General features: G+C 27.3%; 2 protein-coding genes across 2 annotated transcripts; both read right to left on the bottom strand.

Moving 5' to 3' along the window:
- Window positions 1–280: 280 nt before the first annotated feature.
- Window positions 281–26,452, bottom strand: Rpn9 (regulatory particle non-ATPase 9). Its single transcript, XM_043046375.3, has 13 exons — window positions 26,174–26,452; window positions 24,275–24,353; window positions 23,507–23,541; window positions 15,034–15,089; window positions 14,481–14,524; window positions 14,293–14,379; window positions 14,040–14,211; window positions 8,558–8,637; window positions 6,134–6,259; window positions 5,171–5,233; window positions 4,982–5,062; window positions 572–688; window positions 281–461 (listed from the first exon to the last, which is right to left on the bottom strand). The coding sequence occupies exons 1-13, from the start codon at window positions 26,269–26,271 to the stop codon at window positions 366–368; spliced, it is 1,134 nt and encodes a 377-aa protein (XP_042902309.1). The 5' UTR covers window positions 26,272–26,452; the 3' UTR covers window positions 281–365.
- Window positions 16,610–22,371, bottom strand: LOC107454250 (uncharacterized). Its single transcript, XM_016071374.5, has 2 exons — window positions 22,233–22,371; window positions 16,610–19,073 (listed from the first exon to the last, which is right to left on the bottom strand). Exon 2 carries the CDS (start codon window positions 19,069–19,071, stop codon window positions 16,672–16,674), a length of 2,400 nt encoding a protein of 799 aa, XP_015926860.4. The 5' UTR covers window positions 19,072–19,073; window positions 22,233–22,371; the 3' UTR covers window positions 16,610–16,671.

Raw genomic sequence — 26,452 nt, 5'->3', positions numbered from 1 at the left:
TTATATATATATATATATATATATATATATATATATATATATATATATATATATATATATATATATATATATATATATATATATATATATCGCCATTATTTGTTTAGCTACTTAGTTTGGTGCTTTGATCCTTTATGTACTTTCATACTTTCATCTTGCAGCAAAATTTTATAATTACAACTACACTTTCAAAAGTTAGATATTCATTTAAAGTGTCTCATAGGAAGAAAAAAAACATAATTCTTAATTTTTACGAGTGTTAAATAATGGTAACAAAATAAAAAAGTTACAGCATTATTTTATTTATCAGAAAGTGTGTAAAGGTAGATGAATGATAAGTTAAATATGAAATAACAGTCAGTTTCTTATGTTAATATATCGTATGCTTTAGTTTCAAGTAATTTCTCCATACTTTGCACTTCTTGACACCAATGGGCCAACCTCTGCTTCATGTTTCCAATCTTTAAAAAAATTATTTTAGCATTGATTATATAACATTTAAATTAAACACTTAAATTAACAATTAAATTAAAATATCTGTGTTACTGAATGAAAGGAAATAAAAACAAACCTGTTCAACAGATAGGACTCTAGGTTGTACCCATGACATATTTACAGTTTTGTCAACTTGATCAATGGAGCCTTTCACTAATCCCAACGACAAAGCTTTCATGACAAGCAGCTCCACCTATTATTCAAATTATCTAATTAAATTCATAATGCCCTCATTTATTGACACGTTACATGGTATTAATTTTTGATGAGAGAAAATTATTTTATTGAAAATTTCAAACAAAGGTATGCCAATAAATACTTTATTAGATTGGGAGGAATAACACTTGATACATTTATGAATTTGTACCGATTTTTTCTCAAAAATTTAAAATAAATAATGACTGAAGCAAAAAAAAACTTTAACAAAGCAAAAATGAAAGTACAGAAATGGACATACCTATAGTTTCGGTTCTAAAAACAAGAATTTTCCTCTGCGTCTAAACACCAAAAGACTAACATGCGCAAAGTGGTTTAACCGATAGGGATATGAACAAGATAATAAAAGGTAGATAAGAAACAACCTTCTTTTATTATCTTTTGGGGGGAATTAGAACAGATTTCCAAACATTAGGAAAAGATATGATACTAGAAAGAGCATAAACTAAAATATTAAATTTTTTCAAGTATGGAATTATTCCATGAAATCAAGTTCAGTGGATGAAGAGCAGTGTTAAATGATTTTAGCAGAAAAAAATTCAAACCTGTGATTAGAATTCCAACAATGCATGACTATGGAAGAATGGTTAATGTCGGATGGAATAAATTGAAATTTAAGGATAAGTTTAGTTTGTCCAATATACACAAAACACTAACATGAAATTTGAAATATACTCCAGCTATTAACATCAGCATTAGGGCAATTAAGGTTGGTGAAATTTAGTATATTTACAGGGAAAAAATGATTTCGAGATCAAATTTATTCAAAACCTTAGAAATATAGGGATTCATTTTCAAATAATAAGGTAAAACATTATAATTTTTATACTTTGAATTGGAAAGTTTGGGCAATGAGATTAGACTAATAAAAAAGGGAATCAAAAATATTAGAATATGTCTCTAATCTCCCTTTCATCATCTTGTTCAAACTTGTTCCTCAGTCCTTATAGGTTAAACCACTTTGCACATGTTTGTCCACTATCAATTGGTGTTAAGACAAATGAGAAAGATTCTTGTTTATAGAACTGAAACTAAAGTATGTCCATTTCAGTACTTTCATATGTGCTTCATATACTTTCTCCTTTTTTCTTCTTGCTGTGATCTACATAGCACAAAGTACACCCTATCTTAATCATAAAATTATGTGCAGGTTGGACAGGTTGTTCAAAATTGTACATTAGTCAGTTTTTTTTTATTATAATTATTATGGTCATTATCAAAAACCTATTTTTATCTTTGTTTTAATGAACAAAAACAGATATTTCTCATTCATTTTGAGGTCAGTCATTTTAACATAAATAATGCAATGACATTTTTAAAAAATTTAAATATTTTTCAACAAAAAACAAATAAATAAATAAATACTACATTAACTAGCTTTCCAAATTCATGCAGTTTGTGATTCTTTTAACAGGAATTATTTCCTTTTGGTAGTAGAAACGTTTTTTATTTCTGAAATAAATATATCTTCTACATTGCAAGATATACATAAAATAAATGTTCTTTACTTTTTACGAAAAAATTTTAAAATTTAAATTGTTCATAATTCAACTAAAAACTCAATTTGATAATAAACAACAATTTTCTTAAGTAATATTTTTAAACATAAAAAAAGAAACATTAAAAGATCATGATAGATAATCAATTTTCAAACATTTTATAAGGTTTAGCTTATATAAATAAAATAGTTTAGTTAAAAATCAAAATAAGAAAACATTGATGAAATATACTGAATTATATATTAACCATTTGCTTGATATAAAAAATTGACCGGCTTTACACCATGCCCCTTACGCAAAGGGTTCAATGACATGAAATAAGAAGTATAGTATTTCTGGGTAAGTTTATGAGTGATTAATTATTACTCATACAAAATAATATTAATAACAGTATTAGAGCAAACTCCTAAAGTGCATCATCACTAAAATTACCAGAAATGATTGCAAATTTCTGACCATTTCAGATTTTCTCAACTCATTTCTGGTGTAAAAGGCCATCCTGTTTATTATTTTTTTTTTTTTCCTTTGCAAAAGAAAGTATAAATCCTCACCCGTACTTAATTTTTTAATTCAATAAACCAACAAAAAATTTTGCTTAAAATACTAGATTTTCTTATTCTTGCATAAAACATTACTTCATTACTAAACGATGCAGTAAATACTTAAATGCATCATTGCAGGAGATATAAGTTAAATTTGTGTATTTTGAGAACTAGTATCCTTTTCCTATTAACGTAAAAAAAAGTATTTAAATTTTTTTTTTTTTTTTAATGGAGCAAATAATTCTGGTGTTTGGTTCGAATAAATTTTTAGAATTTAAAATTTATAAAATTATTATTTATAAAACATACAAAACTACAAATATTTTAAAATAGCATAAGCAATATAGTAAAATTCCCATATATTTTAAATGGAAAATAAGTAGAAAGATAATTAAGAAATATAAATAAAATCTAACATATAATTCATAAATACCAAGTTATCTAAAACTCAATAAGAATTGGCAAGATTTTACCAAAGATTAAGAAGAAAAAATTTTGCCACAATTCAAAAAAATTACACTTAAAATTATATAAAAAGTCACACATCTCAAATGAAATTCCATTTATTTTTCTTGAAATACTGGTCATTTTTGTAGCTTTGGGAAATTTAAAACAAATTCTTATATATAACATAATATTTTAAATTAAAAAGTGTTTCTAATAAAAATATTTATTAAATGTCTGTATTGAAATGTTTCTCAGCAATAAAGATTTTAGATATGTAAAAAAAAAAAATTAAGTATGAAATAAAACAAGGTAAGTCAATAATTAATTTCATATCTTAAAAAAAAAACAGCTAAATTTAAAGAAACACTGTTTGTTGGTTGGTATGCATAACAATCAATATAAAATTTTATAAAATATCACAAAAGCTTTTAAAAAAAGTTAATGATTTTCGAACAAATTTTGTCAAAATTAGGAATGCTTTTAGCTATTTAAAAGAGTTTAAAAAAATGCCAGCAGAAAGTTTTTTTTTTTTGAGATTTTGCATTTGCATGATGTTTCTCACTTTATCTAAGTCTGGGAATGAGACAAGTTGCAACGCTATTGTTGAGTGAGCACCAAATTTTAATTTTACAACAATATTGACAGCAACAAAATTTGAAAAAGTTATTCATTGTTATAAAACACAAAAATTTTGAAATATTAGTATCATTAATTTTAAATGGAAAAAACTAGTGCTAAACAAAACTGATTTACAATCTCTTAAAAATACGAAAATGACAATTTCTGGTAAAGCTCAGATACAAAAAGTAATACAGAAGAAATTGTAAAACAAAGAGAAAAACCCTGAAAATTTTATGTGCATAAACTCGATATCAAGATATAAATTTATATACCACATGTTTGATGTTTAACATAATTTTTGAAACTAAGATTTATAATTAAGTTAACTAAGAATATCAGACCTTTAAATTTAATTTAAGAAAAAAATCTTACAAGAATCATAAAATTGGATTTTAAAATCATGTGAATATGAATCACAAAATTAGATTTAAAAAACGCGAAAATACTAATTGTGATATTGGATATTTAAGTCAACTTAAGACAAATTGTGATGCATGATTTTTAGATTACATAAAAACAATTTCCAACGTGAAATCCTAAAATCTGGTTAACACAAAAATCGATGTTTGATACTAAAATAGCATGAATATGAATCGTTATATTAGCAGATTCCAGCACAGTTCCATCAATTCAAAATGACAAAATAAAATTAATCAAATTAGCGGATTTCCACCAATAAAAGGAAGAATCATGTATGTAAATGTTTCATAAACAAGATTTAGCAAAAATTTCAAAATTTAAATTTTAGATTGTGGAAATGTGTGAAAATTTCGTCAGATAAGTTTCTGACACGTGGAAGTCTGTGAAACAATGATCTTTAAGTAAAAATATCATGTTTTGCTACTAGTTTTTAGATCCAGAAGGATGATATGAAAAACATTGAATACAGTCACCCCTGGGTGAAAAGCATAAATGTTTTAAAGTTTTAAACTGTTTTTAAAACAAATAAATTTTAAAAAATAAGCGTTTGTAACATGGAGTTTCATACTATAACATCAATCCCATATTTTTAAAGAAACAGTAGCATTTTTCATGCCTTTGTAGCACTTTTGCAACTAAAATTAAGGTCTGTTTAAAAAGAAAAGAAACTTAGAAAAGAATTTAAAAGAATAATTGCAGATTAACAAAATTTACATGAAATTATTCACAGAATTGACTCACCTCATTTTCTGGCAATCTAGTTTCACTAGCAATTTCACTAAAAGTAAGAACTCTTTTGTTGCTTGGCCTTTTGAAAGTCATCTGAAAAAAAATATTAAATAAAATTTACCCTTAAGAATTAATTCATGCATATTAAAGAGTAAAATATTAAAAAACTGTAATTTAATATTTGAATTTATATATAAATACCTCCATTAAACAAAGTAGAGAAATTTTCTGGCGCAAAGGAAGCTCATTTGCAGCTAAATCAGCCTAAAAAAATAATTTAACAATTATTTAAATTATTCAGAAAGAAGAATACAATATAAAAATGCATTATAATTTTATTAAATTATAATAAGAAATGTAAAATTTTTGGTCACAATCTTTTGGTCCTCAATCCTCTTCAATTATTCCTGAAAATATTCTCATCAAGACCATTTGTAAATATTAATCTGGCTAAAACTTTAATAATACAATACATACAAATAAATTAATGTCACAAAAATTAAAATTTGCATTAATAATAAACATACATATAAGCAATTAATAAATTTGGTCATTAAAAACTATTAATAGATTAAATTGACGATTATTGATACTTTATCAATATGAAATAGCTTTACCATAAAACCAAGAATTAAACTATTTATTTATTAAGAATAATACATATTGGTTTAATGAGATTAATATAAAAGTCAGATGAGAAAATGAATTATAATTTACAACTATGCAAAATTTTAAACGATTACTTTAAAAACTTTATTTCATTAAGAATTTTATCAGTTTTTGTCCAGAAAGTTTGAATGTCGAATTATCGTTTTTTCTCCTCGTAAGATAAAAATTACATTCAAAACCATTTATCCTTTTTTAAATTTTAAATGTTTTTGTTCTTGAGCAAAAAGAAAAATCAAAATAATTTATTTAGTTGAACAAAATCTGTAAGAAAATTGCAGAGCAAAGAAAATTTTTTGAAAATAATAGCTTTTACTCTTTATGAAATCGAATAAAAATTAACTAATTTATTAATTTAAAAAGAGAATTAGAAATCATTAAATATAAATATGAGTTTTATAAAATAAAGGAAATTCAAAAGCTAGAAAATATGTAATGCCTATAATGACATGACAAAAGCATAATGAATTTATGCTAAGATAAAGTAGAAATTCATACCTGCTGTTTCCATGATTTGCTCAGTTCCTCATATTTTGCTAAATCACCGCTGTTGAAAGTGTAAAGAAGTTCTATCACCCATTCTTTACTGGTTTCTTTCAAGGAGTTCAAAATTGGATGAGCAAGCTTTCAAATAAAAAAAAATTAATGTTCAAAATAAATATTATTAAATTTTATCACAACTTCTCAGAAGTATGTACAGTGCACAAATTAAGAAACAGATCACGCTGAATAACTTTTTAACTAATAATTAAGATTTTCACATTCTAAGACTCAATCTTTATGATTGAAAGGGGTGATCTCAAATAGGCTAATTTATTAGTGCAGACGATATTTTAAGTTACAAATTCAGACACAAAAACTTAATTCTCTGAATAAATCTACCTTTTTTTATGGATTTGGATTTCTGACCTTCAAAATATAGGCGGTAGCTGCAATCTGGAAAATATGGTCCCCATAGTTGGGTCAAGAGAGGTGTCCAAAGTTTAGACCCCTTAATGTTAATTTTATTTTCTGTGTATTTCGTCATATCTCAAGAACTTTTTAAGTAAGTTGAAAAATGTTTGCACACAACTATAAAATTTATTTATGCAAAGATAATTCCATGATAAATATAATTTTTAGTAATTATTTACTGTTTTTTTCAATTTTATTTAATAATAGTCGAAATAATTTTGAATAGTAAGTTATAAAATTTTTTACATCATTTTAACGAATGTAATTTTATTAGGCAAAATACAAAATATTAACAGAATCGATAGAATAGTTCCTTAGAAATCAAATTTTAAAGAAGCCATATTTTTACAATTCAATTTCTCAAGAGCAATTCAACCGATTTTGCTCAAATTTTGTATTAATATTTGTATAAATTACAACCAATATAATTTTGAATAAAATTACAACATGTAAAATGATGTACATACCTTACAATTCAAAATTTCCTCAACTACTATTAAATAAAATAATTAATATATACTAAAAGTTATATTTTGATAAACGAGTTTTATAGTTGTGTGCAAAAAAATTTCTATTCGCTTAAAAATTTCTCGAGATACAGCAAAATACACACACAAAAAACTTAAAATTAAGGGGTCCAATTTTTCAACCACTCTCTTAACTAAACTATGTGAACCATATATTCCAGATTACAGCTACCCCCTATATTATGGGGGCCATTAATCCAAATCTGTCTACAAAAAAAGTATATTTATTCAGAGAAAGTAAGTTTCTGTGTCTGATTTTGTAACTTAAAAATATTGACTGCACTAATTAATAACATATTTGAGGTCATCCCCTCAAGCTTTTAAGATTGAGTCCTAGAATGTGAAAATCCACTCATCAGATCAAAAGTTACTAGGGTGATCTATTTTTTATTTTGCGCACTGTACAACAGTCATTATTGCTAAGTAGTATATTTATATTAGAAAAACCATAACGGAAACTATAAAGTTTTGAAACATTTGAGGGATAACTAGTAATGGAAAATAAAAAAAAATTGCCTCTGTTCATGTATTTTTTCCAATCTCCCCTAAAACAATAATCTTAAATACATATTCTGTCTGATTGTTTTCTGATAACACATTAATCTATAGATAGTGTGCGGTCGAGTAACAAAAAACAAAAAGTTCTTAAAGCACTTTCAAGTCAAAAAAGTTTAGAGCTTTCATGCATTTAAGAGGTTAGTTGTATGAGACCCAAAAATTAATAAAAATTTCCACTGTGACATACACCAGTCATATCTGTCATATACCAGAATAAGATTATTTGATTAAGCTGTCCTTTTGTTACTGTTGGGATTTCGGTTTTTATTAAAGTTCAACATTCTCATGAATTGTAATTAAATTCAATTACTTATAAACATTAAGTACACTTTTAAAACGGTTAAAAAGTTCCTGTAATTTAAAAAAAATTCAAAACTAAATAGGTAAAATTGAAGCATGTTTATTAAAAGCAAATTATCTGACATACAAATAATGAAATTGAAAATTATAATTTAAAAGTTTCATGCCACTTTTATCCACAGTTAGTTTATTATTTATTATTTTTTGAACATCAAATAATAATTCATAAACATCCATTTTTTTTCATTGTCTCTAGATAAAACCTTCATTATCAAAGGAATCAAACTTAAATTCACTCCCTTAAGAATATACTCATCAATTATATTGTTTTAAAAAATTAGACTTAAATTAATGCTTTAAAAAATTAGTTGATTTAAATAAAGATTTATTTTTTTTAAAAAATCAAGCATTTTAAATTGTGAATTTTTTAACAAAAATCAATTAATTTAAATCGAGTGATTTAAATCATGCCAACTTTCCATAAAAAATAAAAAAAACATAACTATACATAAACGTATAAATAATATTTTTCAAGAAAAAATAATCACTAAATTTATACAACATTAATATTTTTTATACTTACCAATTCTCCAAAGTTATAGACACCTTCTCCCAAAAGTGCAGCAAGAGACAAGGTAAAAGCACGAGATTTCTTCTCTTCAACTGTTGAAGGAAAGTGTTATAATTAACCAGTAAACACAGAATAAAAACAGAATATCCATGGCTGTTAGTAATGAGCATATAAATTGTAATAACACATTAAAGATTGATTAGAAACAAAATGGCTAAATTCAATATTTTGTTGTCATAAACACTGTACAAATTTGTACCTATTTAAAACAAAATTGCACCATAAAACATAATTTTAAAAACAGGTTAGCAATACATAAACAAATGAAATAAGTCAAACTACTTTAGTCTTTTAAAATTTATATATATATAATTTTAATTTATTTATTTTTAAAACTACTGAGAAGGAGGTAGGTTATAAAAGAACGGTGTTAAACTCTCCTATTACAAACCTCACTTGCAAAGAAATGACACATTTCAGGATTACAAATTGTATGACAAATAAGCTCTGCAATTAACATTCTTTTATGCCCATTGGAATTTTGATTTCAGCTTATGTCTGTCTTCATAAATATTTAAAAATTAGTTGCAATTGCATAAAATGCATTCTGTTTAAATTCTAACATAAAAGTCCATATCTGAACAAATACTGATTTTATTGTATTACAGATTACATTTTTTAAGTCAAAACACAGAAAACACAAATATTTTAACTGTAGCATACAATAATATGAGTTTGAACGTTCACTCAGCAAATTATCAAATTATATGCAAAAATTATGAAAAATGTTAATAAATACAAAATACAGTCTATATTTTGTAGTAAGAAATTTAAAAAAAAAAAGGAAATTAAACTAATATTTTTTGAAAAATCAATATCTTAAAGAAATTAAGAATGTGTGTTTAAGTAAAAAAAATTAAAATACCTGTTAATCATAATATATTTTAAAATAGCTGTTTCTTTTTTTTGATAAAAAGAAATATTTTAATATATAGAAATCCTTCCTTAATATTTATCATTTATTTACAAATTATTTACAATAAGAAAAATTAAATTTCTAACAGTACAAAAACTTTGATTTTTAGTGAAAAAAAAGTCCTTTACAGATAAAGGAAGCAATCCTTCACTAAATTAATGATAAGTTTTGATAACCTAAACTAGTGGTTAGTCAATTAAATAAAGAATTAAAACTTTTTTTCTTTAATTTTCAATCATTAATCCTATTTATTATACATAGAATTCACTTGAGACCTTTAAAAAACTATAGAAAAGTATTATCAGTTTAATTATAATCAGTCAATTTAGTATAAAATGATTTAAGATATTCAATAAAAAAATATTAAAAATTAATAGCATAAGTTTTAACTTAAAATTTGTAAATTTTCTTTCCTTTTTACAGTACCAACTTTGATTTTTATGTATTTATTCCATACCAACCTAAAAGGGTAATTAAGTAATAAAAAGCAATACAGCATAATCTCAGAAACCCGGACTATTAAGGGTTTGATAAATCCAGATTACAGAAGTTTACAGATTTTTAGCTATTTTGCTATCTCTAAGCCGTGGGACTAAAAATGTAAAGAAAAAAATGACTGATTCCATTTTACATCCAGGTGGATTTTTTGGCCGTTATTCAATAAAATAACTACCTTATTAAAATCTTCATCATCATCATCATATTTGGCTAGACAGCCCAGGGTGGGCCAGTGCCTTCCTTTGAATTCGAATCCACTTCTCTCTACTTTTGACACTTGTTCGCCAGTTTTTCTCCTTTAGAGTAAGGAAATCAGTCTCAACTAAATCTAGCCATCTCAGCCTGGGTCTACCTCTTTTCCTGTTCGTTAGGGGTTTGTGTAATAGGATTTTCTTTAAATTTGAGTCATCATTCCTTCTGAAAATGTGAGCTGCCCAGTTCATTCGATTTATTTTAATGAATTTCACAATATCTGGCTCTCTGTAGATTTTATACAGTTCAGTATTATATCGTCTTCTCCAGGAATTATTTATTTTTATCCCACCAAGGATGGCCCTCAAAACTTTTCTCTCAAAAATGGCAATTTTATTTTCACCAGCTAGAGTTAGGTTCCAGGTCTCAGAGCCATAGGTAAGTATTGGCCTAATTAATGTTTTATAGAGTAAAAGTTTTGTATTTTTTGATAAAAGAGATGATTTGAAAAAACGTTTTAAACCATAAAAAGCCTTATTTGAACAAATTAGACGACTCCGAATCTCATTGTCTATGTTATTGTCGGCAGTAACAATTGAACCAAGATAAGTAAAATTCTGAACAGTCTGAAACCTGTGGGAACCAATCTCCAGATAGGATTCACTAGAATTTAATTTAGCAAGTACAGGCATGTATTTGGTCTTATCGGTATTGATGATTAGTCCCATATCCCTAGCAGCAAGCTCCAAAGAAAGGAAAGCTTCTTTTAATGCAGGAACAGTTCGTGCAATGATGTCTAAATCATCCGCATACGCCAATATTTGAATAGATTTTGAAAATATGTTGCCTCTGATATTGATTTCAGCATCTCTTATAACTTTTTCTAGAGCAACATTAAAAAGAAGACAGGATAAGGAGTCTCCCTGTCTGACTCCATTGTTTACTTTAATTTCTTCAGATAAAGATCCCAAAAGTTTGACTCTGCATACGGTGTTTGACATGCTTGCTTCTACAAGTCTAATTAGTTTTGGTGGTACTTGAAATTCAACCAGGGCTTCATACAAGCGATTTCTATTAATACTGTCAAAGGCTTCTTTGAAATCAATAAAGAGATGATGTGTGGTAATACCAAATTCCCTGGTCTTCTCTAAAATTTGTCTAAGTGCAAATATTTGATCTTTAGTAGATTTTCCCTTGCGAAAACCACATTGGTAGTTTCCAATTTGAGGGTCTATATATTGTATAAGTCTCTCAAATAAAATGTTTGACAAGATTTTGTAGGTAGTAGAAAGCAAACTTATACCTCTGTAGTTAGAACAAACCATGGTATCACCTTTTTTATATATTGGGCACATAATGGCAGTGTTCCAGTCAGAAGGTAAAATTTCAGCATTCCAAATATCAGTAATAAGATTATAAATTAGTTTTAAAAATACTGGACCATGACATTTTAACAGCTCAGCTGCTATCCTGTCGTGCCCAGTTGCTTTGTTGTTTTTTAACTTTTTAATAGCAATATCAATCTCGCCCAGTTCAGGTGGAGGTATATCTTCATTATTCTGATTTTCAAAAACGCTCCCAGAGCAATAGGATTGATCATGTTTACTGAACATTTCTTGGAAATGTTCACTCCATCTGCTGAGTACAGCCTGTTTGTCTGTCAGAATCAAACCATCTTTACTTTTGCAGAGGTTAGATGTTTGTTTAAAGTCCATTTGACTTCTATTAATTCGTCTGTAGAAAGCTCGGCTTTCATTTATTGTCTTCAGGGACTCAATACCTCTTAGGTTTTCCTCTTCAAAAGCTTTTTTCTTGCTCTTATGGATTCGCTTTTCCTCTCTCCTTAATCGTCTATATTCATCAGCATTAAATCTTGTATTCTTTTGAATCATTTTCTTATAAGCAATGTTTTTAGTATTGGATGCTGCAGCACACTCATCATCAAACCAATCTTTATTTGAATTCTTTTCCTTCTTACCAATAATGTTGTCAGCAGCATTACAAATTTTTTCCTTCAACTGTAGCCATTTTGACTCAACAGAATCATTCTCCCAGTGCATGTTAGTGAGAGCAGCTTCAACATCATTGATATATTTCGTTTTTATATCATTTACTTTAAGTTTATCACAGTTGAACTCCTTCAGAACTGTACCTTTTTTATTTTTAACCACGGATATTCTTTCTCGCACTTTGCAATTACCAAAAAATGATCTGAATCAACATTGGCACCTCTGTAAGTCCGAACATCTAATAAATTAGAATAATGTCTAGCTTCAATAAGTACATGATCTATCTGATTAGCAAATGATCCATCTGGTGCTCTCCAAGTAGCTTTGTGAATCTTTTTATGGGGAAAGCAAGTACTCCCAATGATCAAATTATGGGAGGCGGCAAAATCAATTAACTTTAAGCCATTATCATTCGTAATATCATGCAGACTGTGTCGACCTATAACTGAATGAAATTCAGATTCCTTTCCCACCTTAGCATTAAGATCTCCAATAATTAGTTTTCTATCATGCCGTGGACAGTCATTAAAAATCTTGTCTAGTTCCTCATAAAAGGTTTCTTTTTCATCATCTGACTTGTCTTCAGTGGGTGCATGAGCACAAATTATACTATAGTGGAAAAACTGTCCTCTGATCCTAATCGCACAGAGTCTAGGAGAAACAGCAATGAAGTTCATAACCAGATGCTTAATACGTTTATTAACAATGAACCCTGTTCCTTCCTTGTGATGATCAGGGTGACAGCTAAAAAAGACCGTGTGGTTTCTCTTATTAATCACTCCATTTCCAGTCCATCTAATCTCTTGAATTGCAGTTAGATCAATCTTGTATTCATCATATATTGTAAAAAGTGAATTCTGAATCATGAAATTAGGTAAATAAATAAAACGATTTTTTCAGGGATTTAATATAGATAATTGCACTTTTCTAAAAGGAATAAAAAACATTTTTTCTTTACTTCATGAAACCAATTTAGGCAACATTTAAACTCACATTAAAGGTGGCAACTTTCCAAACTAGTTATCAATAATAAAAGTATACAATAATAAAAGTATACAATAATACAGATGTATATACAGTTACCGTTTACAAAATTTTAATTACGGCGATTTTAATGTGTACATACAAATTAGTTCTATATGGGTATATAATATTAATAAAATTATGCATGAATTTGCTATTAAATACAAAAAAGTAAAAGTACTCAACAAAAAATTATAAACACAGGAATTTTATACTTTGTTGTAACATAAAAAATTCATAATTATAACTCGGTATCAATGTTCGAGTTTTTGGTTATATACTAGCTAATATACATCTCTTAGCCCTGATGGCTTCCGTAGCATCCTTTTTTTCTTTCTTTTTTTTTGAACAACTAAAAATATTTGCTCAGAGCATTTCAGAATTTAGTTCATGTTCCTTTGGCATTCCATGAGAAAAAAGATAATGTTTCAAAATAGCTTGTTGATAAAGGAAAAGACTAGATTTCTTAATTTTTATTTCTTGTTTCTAGTTTTTATCAAATAAAATTTTTTTTAATTATTTTAGAATAGTTTAAGGAATTCATAAAAAAAATTCATGGATTAGTTGTAAACAATATTTTATAACTATAAAAACTTATACTATAAAACGATACGATAAAAACTTATTTTAAACAGATTATTAAGAAAAATCTCAAAAACCATAATTTTTATTACTCAACTGTAAGACAGTAATACTGACTATGAAATCGTAACAATTACAGATGAATCATATTAGTTGATACCTCTATGAACAACTAATATAAATTTGTATGATTTTATATGAAGTTTGTTGTTACCATCAATATCATCCAGATCAGTACAACCCAAATACCGAAGAGCATCCCTGTAGTATTGAGCATGCTGGCCATTAATTTGATGATAATTACTACTCAGCTGATAAAATCTGCCATGCACTGATGTTATTCCATCCATCTCATCAATCATTACTTGTGTCTCTTCAATTATTTTCTGAAATATAACATTTGTTTTATTTATAATTTATTTAAAACTTAACAGTTGTCATTACAAATATGTTTTATTATAACTCACTTTAACTCCATCTAAATCTCCCTTTTCTAATTTTAGCAAACCCAAAATAATATTGCACAAGATGACAGCTTCATTATTACCTTTAACCTTTAAAAAAAACATACAGATTAATACCCATTTCTATAGTTTAGAAGGAAAGAAAATTTGAGCCAGCTATTAAATTTTAGCTAACTATTTAGCTACATTACCTTTTCCTTGGTCTTTGTCATGAATTCAATCTTCTTATCATAATCTACAAAATAAAAAATTATAAAATAATTTTAATACCACCATAAATATTAACACTGACAGGGTTTCTGCTAATGAATTATAGTGCATCAAATATGCCAGAAATCATTGATGGGATGCAAAAAAAAGTTACAATGTGTCCTCTGGGACATAAACACAGAAAAAAATACAGACGGCAGATTTAAGTAGGCAAAAATAAACTTCAAAAAGAAAAATATAGAAAATTAAAAATTTTTGCTTTTAGAAGAAGAAAAAATCTCATGAAGAAATAAATACTAATGACAGAAACAGAAGATATGGGGATAAATTTAAATCAATCCAAGTGATTTAAATTCAAACTAACGTCACTGAAAAATATAAATGTGAGATTTATATTATTTTAAAAAATACATGCTTTTAGTAATAAAAAAAAACTCAAAAATTTAAATGTCATATGACTTAAGGACCCATAGTTTTCAAAGTCTAGCAGAAACACTGAACTATTTGTGGAGTAGAGTATATCCTGAATCTTACCATCTATCTGCTTTATCACAAACTTCAAAATCTCAACAAGAGACAATGGATTTATTCTGTAAGAAAAGGAAAAAAAAATTTAAATTATCTTATGACATCATAGCATGTACAATTTAATGGAACAGTGTAATGTTTAAATTAAATCAATTGGCTTAGCATTGTAATATGTAGAGTTTCTTACACAGTCAAAATAAATATTTCACAAACATTTATCCGTTTCTGAATGTGAAAATATGTTACCTTTTTCTTGGTATATTTTATCAACAAGTAATAATTATTATTAATATTGGCATATTTTATCAACCTGTTATCAACATGTAATTTATTGCTATGTTTTATCAACACGTAATGTAAAACCAGTGTTTAATTTGAATGTTAAAATTTTAAAAAAAAAAATTCTATTTTTCAACATTTTTTCTAGTACAGTACAGAACCCGTTATCCGGAAATCAGAAAACCGGAAAACCAAAAACCGGAACAAAATTCGATAAGTTTTCCCGCCATTTTCAAAAAAAAAAAAATTTTTCTCATAAGATTTTAGGATTTTTCTGTCTTTTTTTAAAGATATTTACCTTACCATCATTTTGGAAATAATTATTAGTGTATTACTTAATCGTTTTTTCTTCTTTTTAAGATTATTTCCAATTTTTTTTTTTTTTAGTTGGGTTTAACAATAAAAAAAACGGCTTTTTGTAGCGATTCAGAAAACCGGAAAAATCAGTTATCAGGAATACCGATGGTCCCGATCGTTCCGGATAATCGGTTCCCTACTGTACTTCCAATGAAGTATATAATTTTTTAATTAGGTTGCCCACACAGAAGGTATTTTATCATAAGATTCAAGATTATTACAACATTTTTATCAACACACTTTTTATTTGTATTGTCATTATCTGGAAATCGAATTTCAACCACTCTTAGCTAGCTAGAACATTCTAACTCCTACACCAGAACTTTGTCTAATAATTATACAAGTTCCAATCATGTCCTACAGGGTTCGTTGATTTAAACTAACTTGGTTTAAATCAAATTATTTTAAAAAATCTAATTATTCAATTTGAATTTATGAAGCATTTTAATTTGGAATTATTTATATTTTTTATTGATTTTCATCATTTTAAAATTACTACAAATAAATTGTGTTAATTGCAATTAAGAAAATTACATTAGCACTTGGTGTGTAATAAATTACAGTACTTTTAAAATGATATTTTTAAAATTTTATAATTTTTTGGGATTTTTCAGAATGCAAATACATAAAAAAAAATAAAGCAGTTATTTTATACATACGTGCTTTTGTCAGTAAAAAGTGGTAACCGAACACGAAATTTATTTAAAAAAAACATGATGGCAATAAAATCCTTCCTAATTTTAAACTGCCACAGGAAAAATACCCCAAAAAAGTTGCTTAAGTAGCATAAAATTTTTAAAAAAGTAGCAAAAAAAGTAGCCTGTAAGCAAAAAAAAAGTCGCAAAGAAGTAGTATAATAAAAATTTACATTAGGTAATAATACAATAGGTAGGCATGAATAAGTAACAAGCCTGAAAAAGATAGATATGAATAAACAAAAATCAAATAAACAAATTATCTACACTATTTATTAAATACAAATACAATTTTTAAAAAATAATATACAATTTATGCTTTTGGCTTTTTATTGAAGAAAGATTCTATTAAATTAGATTTTCTCTTGTTGACAACCCTATTTAGCCTATTTTCTTCTTGCTCACACTCTCTCTCTTTTTCTTTCAATTTGAGACTACCTTCTATCATACCCGGTGCTATCCAAATGCTCTCAATATTTTTATCATCAATTGCCAGTTTCAACCTCTTATTTGCCTCTTTAAAAAGTTCATCAGCTGATTTTCCAATTTCCTTTCGTTCTCGGTTGACTATCTTTGCTTTCTCTTCCAATTTTTTGACTGACCCTTTTAAATTTAACAAATTTTCTTCCTGCTTTTTCTTTTCTTTAAGATTTTCTTCATTTTCTCTTTCTACTCTCAGCTCTTCTTCTTTCTTCTTTTTCTGATCATCAAGATAAAGTTGATACGATTTACGAGCACCATAAGCGAAGTTTAAAAGTTCTTTAGTTATTGGAATTTCTGAAACCTTAGAATGAAGTTTAATGGAATCTCTGATAAGTAATCGGTCATTCAGAACTCGCTCTGACATTGAAGATTTATCTTCAGATAAAATTCTACGGGACACTGAAAATCCTCTCTCTACCTCACTGTTTCCATGAGATAGCGATAAACAAACTTTAATAAGTTTACTTAAAGATGGATATTTTAAGTGCCCCAAATCTGTTTTTTTATATATGATATTCTGCCAAAAATGATCAATTCTTATATTACAACTGAGAGAACTAAAGTCACTTTCTGTTTGTAAGATCCTCCACTCATCTTTCACATCAACTTCCTTTACATCAATAAATGCAAAGCTTCTTGCGATTTTGCCTATAGCAGAGACACTTTTTTCAAGAGCTATGCGCCCAATAGACAAACAACGTAAATCTGTCAGCAAACTGTCTCTTTTAGAAATATTATTCCATATATAGTTATAAGAACACATATAATGCCTTTGAATCTTTCGATATACATCTAATTTGTCATTTTCACGCAACTTATTGATTTCTTTTCTTGTCAATTCATCACAATCCAAGGAAGTTTCCTTTCTTAAATTCTCAATAGCAATAGTTCCATTTATTTCTACATTAGGTTTACAAATACGACCGGAAATCTTCTTTAACAAAATTTTAATTTCAGTATCCAATACATGTATTAACGGTTCAGACTTCTGAAAATTTTCCAAAAAAGAACCATATAATTTTGAACTTTCTACGATTAAATTTAACTCAGCTTTTATGTCCGCAATTCTTATTGCTTTCATTATTCTTTTGTATTTTTCAGTTTGAGTGATTCTCTTCTCCTTCTCGGGTAGATATACAGAAAAATATTCAACTACTGCCAACCACTGTTCAAGAAATCTCTCAGTTGCTGGTCCAAGAGTCAACCAACGGTTCGAAACATGCTTTAGAAATTTTAAGCGTGAAACATCTTTTTTTACTTGAATTTTTTCATAGTCCTCCCATCTAGATGGGAATTTTTTGAAGAAATTATATATGTCGGTCAATAACTCACTGGCACAATCTCCATATTCCTCTAATCCTTTTAAAAAGGCATTATGTATTAGATGTATGCTACAAGTACCAATGTCAACCAATCCATGCTTTCTTTCATCGATTAGTTTGTCATTTAATAGTCGCCAAACTTTTTTATTTACACGAGGTCCATCAGAACCCAACATCAATAATCTATTAAGCGGCAAATTTGCATTGTTGAGGACATTCTCCAATTCCCTCACAATGTCATCAGCTGCAGCATGGCCTATAAAAACTGTTTGCAAATGTCGGCACACAACTTCTTTACATTGTTCAGACCAATACATAATTTGAAACTGAAGTTCCTTCTTTCCTGCATTATTCGTAGTTTCATCAAACAACAGGGTGAAGAAAGATTTGTCGATATCAATGCTAAGTTGTTTTTTAAAATATGGACCTAGCGCTTCTGTTATCAAATAACTCAGCTTTGTTCTTCCCAATTGGAAAGTCTCAGCAATCGAACCAGGAAACATTGCACTGAATATGTCTTTCAAATCATCAGATGTACCTGCAGCCATATTGCACTGAATAGACTTCATAGCCCATATGAGCTTTGCTTTTGTTATTGCTTCCCGATCAGAAACTAGTTCAAGATTAGGCTGTTCATTGCTCAAAATACTTTCGCTTATTTTTTCAGAGTTCACTTTAAATTTACATTGAGTAGGATCAAGTTTCGTTGAAGCATTAACTTTGTGGACCTCTCTCTTCACATGCTGTGTAATTGCTGCAAATCCTTTTCCCTCACAACCGATTTTTTTCTCACAAACGTTGCAAAATGCTTCTCTATCGTTTAATTTCTTACACCAAGCAGATATTACATATCCTAAATCATCTGTTTTTTGGAACCATGCTGAAAGCACTTTGTATTTTTTTGGCATTGCTAGAATGAACAAAAAATAAAGTTTGTAAGATTCTTGGAATTACATACCTATACTAATAATACAATACTTAGAATAACCTATACTAACAATAAAATAAAGAACTTTACTGCGCTATATTATTTTTTTCTTAATTACAGCTAGAAAACATGGTTTGAAGGTTGGCACAGAAGGAAAAAAAATGATAGAATTATGAAGAGGAAACTAATAAATAATCACACGCAGTAAAACACTTCTTTTAAAACGCGGAACAGTTGTTGAGTTATGAATTATAAACGATGTTTCTCAAAGGCATTACATTTGTTCATGTCACAATTTTATTTTTATTTATATTTTAATTGTTCTTCTGGGACCTTCAGCTGAAAATGATGCACATTCACTTTAATCGAGATTGATACAGAGTTTATATTGGAAATACAGGAATTGATTCTGATAATCTATTTGAAGTTTTCCTATCTTTCTTTTTTTTACAGTATTCATTCTTTAAAATTAGTAAAAAAAAATTAAGCCGATATATATATATATATATATATATTTTTCCTTTTTACAAAAATGAGGTCCATCAATGAAGAATTTAAAGTAACTATTCTGAAAACAAATTCATTGAGACAATAACAGCGAGTACGGGAGATGTTTCTCCCGTACTCGCTGTTAGACCCCCCCCTCCGTGCACCTTCTCCTTCCATTATATACAAAGAAAGCGTATTTCGTTTGGTGAAGAATGACTGTATTTTTCTATAGCAAAATGTAAATACTGCTAAAAAACATAATAAAATTTAATATCATGATCAGGACTGAACGAGGTAAGAAATTTTAGATCGTAATACATCGTCTGTAAGACATCGCGATTTAACATATGTTCAAAAATTATCTATCATAAATCTGTAAATGCATCAAAAATAAATAAAAGGAATCAATCTATTACAATGGAAAATGTTAATTCTAGAAAAATGATTCTATAACATCAATAGCATTGCTTAATTTTTAAAATTGAAATAATAAAGATGTCTTAAAGTAAAAACAAACCCAAGCTTTATATATATTTTTTTTTAAATTACAAATGATTTAAGATTTATTGGTTTAAAAATAATAATAAAACTGTAACAAAATATTCTTCATACATGCATTAAAAATTAAAAGGAAGAAAACCGAAAGTAAAAAACATACCAAAGAAATGTTCCCTTTAGTAAAACATTTTTTAATTCATTTGAAGAAAAAAATTGTGCTTTTGAAACATTGTTACACCTTCTATAATTTAAAATTATAAAGTTATATTAACTAATGGTCAAATTCTATACTTAATAAATGTAAAAATAAATTTAAGTTTTTTTATTCATTTATTATTATTTTCTTTTTTTGAAAATAAAATCGTCTAGAGATCTATTTGTTTAAAAATGACACTGACTATCTAACAAATTATGAAACAAACAAGTATTGAAAGAATTTTTAAGAAAAATAAAAATACTCTAAGTACCATTGTTAAATTATTAAACAGAGTCAAAACGTTTCGTAACTTTCCATTTAATCCAAAAAAAATATATTTATTTTAACTAGAAACCAAATTTTATTTTTTTAAAAAAATAAAGCAAAATTTGTTTAAATTTTATTTAAAAAAAAATAAAGCAAAATTTTTAAATTTTTTTTAAAAAAAAAAGCAAATGAAATAAATGTAGACCTTGTTTTAATTTTTTTATAATTAGAAACGACTAAAGATTTATTGGTTTATTAATCACATTAATATACTTACGCGCATTAAATAAATTAGAAAAAAAAAACAAATTTTTTATAATACAAAATACCCCGATTGAATTACATCGTTTAAAAATGAAAAAACATAATTAAAAAAATTTTTTATTCATATTTTCCTTTCATAAGTAGATTGAGTTCAGAACGAAAATTTAAGACAACAGCGATTGCGCAAGGATCGCAGCAGGTTTTGTAATTGAAAGAAATCGTTGAATCCCGACAGACCAAAAAAATAAATAAATGAAGTTAACGAAATAATGCACAACGAAACGATAGCTAAATAGCAAAAATGCACAACGATCGCAAAATAACTAAGTCCCGCTGAAAATAATCTTCAAGAAACGTACAATCCCAAAGACAAAAATGGAGCATAAAATTCAATTTGTCATTCAACATCAACATAACGAAACTAACATCGCCTTTGTAGCTTGACGCTATCAACATCTCCGCAGTTAGACGAAATCAAAATTGTCTTCGTCAGCGCGGTGACAGTGTTAGCGTAGGCAAGAATCCTCGTTAAACTGCGAACGTTGTCTTATACCGCCGCCTTAAATCAGATTTCTGATGCATCGCCGAAAACGAAAGTCACTATCTGTTGCTTAAATCAAATTTCTGATGCATCGCCTAAAACTAAAGTCATTATAACGGCCTGCCGATTTATGTGCTAAATCGATATTTCGCGATACATCAATTTATTGCCCAGTCCTAATCATGATTACATTAGGTTGCAAAAAAAATATATATATATATATCATGGAAATTATTAAAACAAAAACTAAACCGCCTTTCTCCAAGGACTGTGGATGGAGCACCAATGAAATATTTTACTCGCAAGATCGTTTTCACCTAGATGCAAACGCTAAAAATTTTATCTTAAATTCGGGGATATTTCTTCAAAAATAATTTAAATTTGTTTAAGCGAAAAATAAAAAGTTAATTAAGTCATTTAAAAATTGTACGATTTCTTTTAGAAAAAGCGCTTTAAAGATGCCGCAGCAAAAATTTTAAACTGTAGGAAATTGTTAAAACTCAAATTTAGATATGTCAAATAAATTAAACTTTTGTTGATTTATGAAACAAATGAAACACATAAAAGTAGTTTGATTAGGATTTAGCTGCATATTACATTTCAGTTTAATATAATGGAAATTATTTAAAAAAATATCGATAAATCGTTAAAACATAAAATTTAATTAATAAGTAACACTGATAATAATTAATGAAAAATTATTTTAAAACATAATTTTTAAAGTAGATTATGTTTACTGCAAAATGTTTCAATTAGAATACACACACCCCCTAAACACATCGATCGTATTCCCTTTTTAACCGAACCAATTTTTGAATAATTTGAACGGCATCATTGAAAATAATTAATTAAACATAAAAATAATAATAAATTAAAATGTACTTACCAAATAAAATGAATTAGCTTCCTCTGCAAAAATATTTTCCAGATGACCATACGTTAGCTAGCCTGACAATGATAAAGAATCTAGGAAAAGATGGCACACTGGCACGTGCGAAATTCGATATGCATCTAGTAAAAGCTGTAAAACTTCTAAGCAATCTCCAGTTACAAGGGTCAGGTCACTCACAAATTACTTCGAATAGGGGTGTGGTATTTTCCGTCTTTCTGTCTAAAGCAGGATGAGTTGATGGATGATGTTGTATATTGAATGAATGCAGTAAAGAAAGAGGGGAGGGGGATTCGCGGAACGGAGAGAGAAAATGTGAAGCATGGAGGGATCATGAAAACACCTGTTGCAATTGGCGAGATCGCTAGAAATATTGGGGGGGAAAAGAAATTATCCATTTTGGAAAAAAAAAGCAACCGCAAGAAGAAAAAGTCTCCAAAAAAGTATCAGTTGTCAAAAAAAGTCGCTTATTAGCCTCTTTTTAGTTAAAAAAGTCGCTAAAGTCGCCTATTGTCAAAAAAAGTAGCAAAAAGTCGCCTTTAAGTCTCCTTGTGGCAGCCCTGCCCTGTTACATTATAAAGAACCACATTTTATTTTAAAATTACAAATATATTTCTAAATTTTAAAGTATAATTACTACGTTAAAACAAACTCATCAAAATTTGGCATGAAAAAAACTATTTAAAAGATATATACAAATTACCTTTTCTTATAATATGATATCTTTAATGATACATTTTCAATATTATTTATTTAAAATATACCATTTCTATAACATTTTTAATAAATTTGAATCGTACATTGTATATAGCTATAAAAAAATTAATAAAGCAATATAGTTTGGAATACAATATCATGATTTGTTGAAATGTTTCAATAATAATTATGTTTATAAAATTTAACTATAAACTAAATTTCTTTGAATATCTTTAGAAACATTTAAAAAAAATTAATTGAAGTTTAATTTATCAAATTTAAAAAATCACTGAACCTGTTTACAAACTGATACAATAAAAATTTATTGATCAGTATCCCCAAATTAACTATAATAAACTTTTAAACGAAAGATTTGTTTTAAAACAAATCAATTAAGAGTCACTTATCAAGATGATTTAAGTGATCATATCCCTTAAATCACTAATCTCAAAAGTAAAAGCAGAATTCACAGAGGAACTAAAACAATACATAAATGAAACAAAACCAAATTGAATGATAGATAAAAACACTTATTTTAGCATTTAAAATATATAAATATAAAACAATTTACTTACTTATTTTCAAAATCAGCAATGAAATTTTCATATAACTGTAAAATGAAAAATATGCTTTCAATTCAATTTGCTTAAAAAATAATATTAATTGCACATATATAAAACTCATTCAAATTTCAGCAAAGAGTTTTCTTACACTCTAATTTTTACCAGGGCATCTGATTTCTCTCCAATTACCTCTATGCCAAATCACATTTAACCACCTCTTTTCTGTTCACTTTAGGAGAAATAATCCAAAGAACGCCAATCTCATTTTGAAAAATTTAGTCATCACACTACATTGTTAATCCTTTTTCTTGTTTTATTTCCCAAGCCACTGGCTTTCATTTACACATAATAATCAGCTTTTCATTTATTACTTTATCAAACCACTCAATATTAAACATTTTTTAGAGACACATACTTATATCACACCGTTGAAATTCAATATTTATGTCAAAACTTTGTGTTATATGTAATCAAGTGATCACTTCGAGAAAATAAAATTCAAATAATTAAAAGCTCATTAATTAATTTCGATTTAATAGTATTAATATATTTTCTAAAATGAAATATTTATACTTTAACAGTCATTATTATATCTTATTACTTAAAATATTTAAAAGAAAAATCAGTGCAGATGTTAATGTATTATTGCACTTTCACTTAAAATAGTGACTTAATGTTGAATTTCATACTAAAATATCAAAGTTAAAATAAATTAAACTAGTTTAATGGCAAATACTTCAAAATATTTACAGTTGCATTAATCATTTAAATCTAGCATACCTCCACTAAAGCAGTCCCTTCTAGTAATTCTGGATATTTTACAAGATCTAAGAGTTTCAATGTTATTTGATGCCATAACCTAGGAAAGAAAAATAGCAGTATAATTTAAAAGTTCTATATACAAGAAACAAAGTGCTTTGGAAATAAAAATTGATATTTGATAAGAATTATAAATTAAGATACACTAAATATATATTAAGTGTATATTTATATATATATTAATTTTTTCATATAGGACACTAATTGGGAAGATTTTTGTATCGTGCTTTGCGGCAAAATAATGGCCAAGTCTTGGCAACTTCCAGACAGCAGCCCACGAGAAACTAAAAAAAAAATTATCACAGAAAAGGACAAACATTCGTAGTCACCACCAAGCAAACCTCTACATGTTTTCTTTTTTAATTAAAAATTTAATATCCATTTGGCACCTAGGCGATTATAATTGGCACAATAGATTCCGGTACAGAAATATCTGACATTAATTTGTTCTTGAAATTAAATAGGCATACCAGGATGGAATTTCATAGCTACTTTTTGGTTAGCACGGTTTTTTACACTTTTAATTTCTATGTTTTTAAAACAATATAAAATAGATGTTCTTAAAAAAAATGAATTAGAACCATTTTTCCTATGAATATATCTTTCATGGTTTTTTTTATGACGGTAGTAGCAGAGTCTTCAGTTTTCTCATTAATAGACTGATCATAAAGACTTTGTCACAACTTGTAATTTTAATGCAACATTGTCATAATTTGGGAAATTTTCTGTATCAGACTCTGCTTTGAAATAATGTTCACATTTTGGCAAAAACTGATCAGTGGCATACAACATAAAAACTTATCAGTGGCGTACAACAAACTAAATTTTATATATATATATCACAGAATAGGACAAACGCAATAACTAAAATATTCAACAAGCCGCTAAAAATTGTATTATTAAATACTCCAAGCACAACAGTCAGAACTTTTCTTTTGATGTTTGGGTGAATTCAATTGGTGGGAGGCATTGCCTTATTAGTATCTGATCATGCCAACTTAAAACATCATATAATATTATCTTTTCTTACTTGGAAAATATATGCATGCTGGCTATAATGAAAAATACATATATTAAAAATATAAATATTGATAACTATTTACATGATACCGGTGGCGTAGTTTTAGGAAGGGTTTGGGGGACAAAACCCATTCCCAAATTAAAGATTACTTGATTCATGAACTATTGTGTGGTATACTGTAAGTAAGATGTAAAAAAGTTTTTTTCATTTGTAATTTAAACGTTTAGAATATATATATTAGAATGAGATAACAGATAACTCCCTCGAACGTACATTAAAACTGCGCCACTGCATAATAGGATGAAAGCATGTTTATACATCATGGCTATTAATAACTTATCAAGGCTGCCCATTGTGCAATTTTATTTATTATTATTAGAGTAATTTCCAATTTCTATTAGCGGTTTTCATTCTTACTGGGATAGATACCAGAACAGAAATCTTCCAAGTTGGCATGAAGTTACTAACAAGGAAATATCACCATTTATTCTTTAATATAACTCCAGCTCCGTTATTAATAAATAATTCAATCCCATTACAAGTCATAAATTTAATATTACTCTTGACAAAAATCATAGTTCTCCATTATTACAAAGAAAATGCATATCCTTAATTTAAAACTGAATTACTCCTATAAAAAGCATAGATTCAGCATTATTAAAACAGGTAATCCACTGCTGTAAATTTAAACCAACCTTTAAAGAAAAAGAAACAACAGGTGATTTAAAATTATTTCGAATCACGATGGTACATTTTTTTAAACAAAAAACTATTAAGATAACAAGATGGCATTAAAACAAAAGTAATTTCTTTAACAATTAAAAAATATATCTGTCTACTTTTTGTTGTAATATTCTTCCATCAGTGCCCATTCTTCAGCTCTTTCTGGAGTGCTCTTAGTTTGTTGAGCTGTTAAATATGCATTGACATCCCTCATGTTGGTAATTTGTTATAGCTGTTTAATGATTTTGAAGTTCACTTGTGTTTGCAAATAAATCCAATGACTCAAAAGTTTTCGCTTAGAGTTTTTTACTGTTGCCACAAATCCCCAAATAATATATTTTTAAGTAAAAGTTGTAGTAATTTCTTGAGGGCGTTGCTTAGAAGCCGCTGCTTAT

This window comes from Parasteatoda tepidariorum, chromosome 3 (assembly GCF_982258835.1).
Source record: "Parasteatoda tepidariorum strain Cologne lab strain chromosome 3, Ptep-v5.0, whole genome shotgun sequence".
Classification (NCBI taxonomy): Eukaryota; Metazoa; Arthropoda; class Arachnida; order Araneae; family Theridiidae; genus Parasteatoda; species Parasteatoda tepidariorum.
This window is presented reverse-complemented; position numbering and strand designations above follow the sequence as displayed.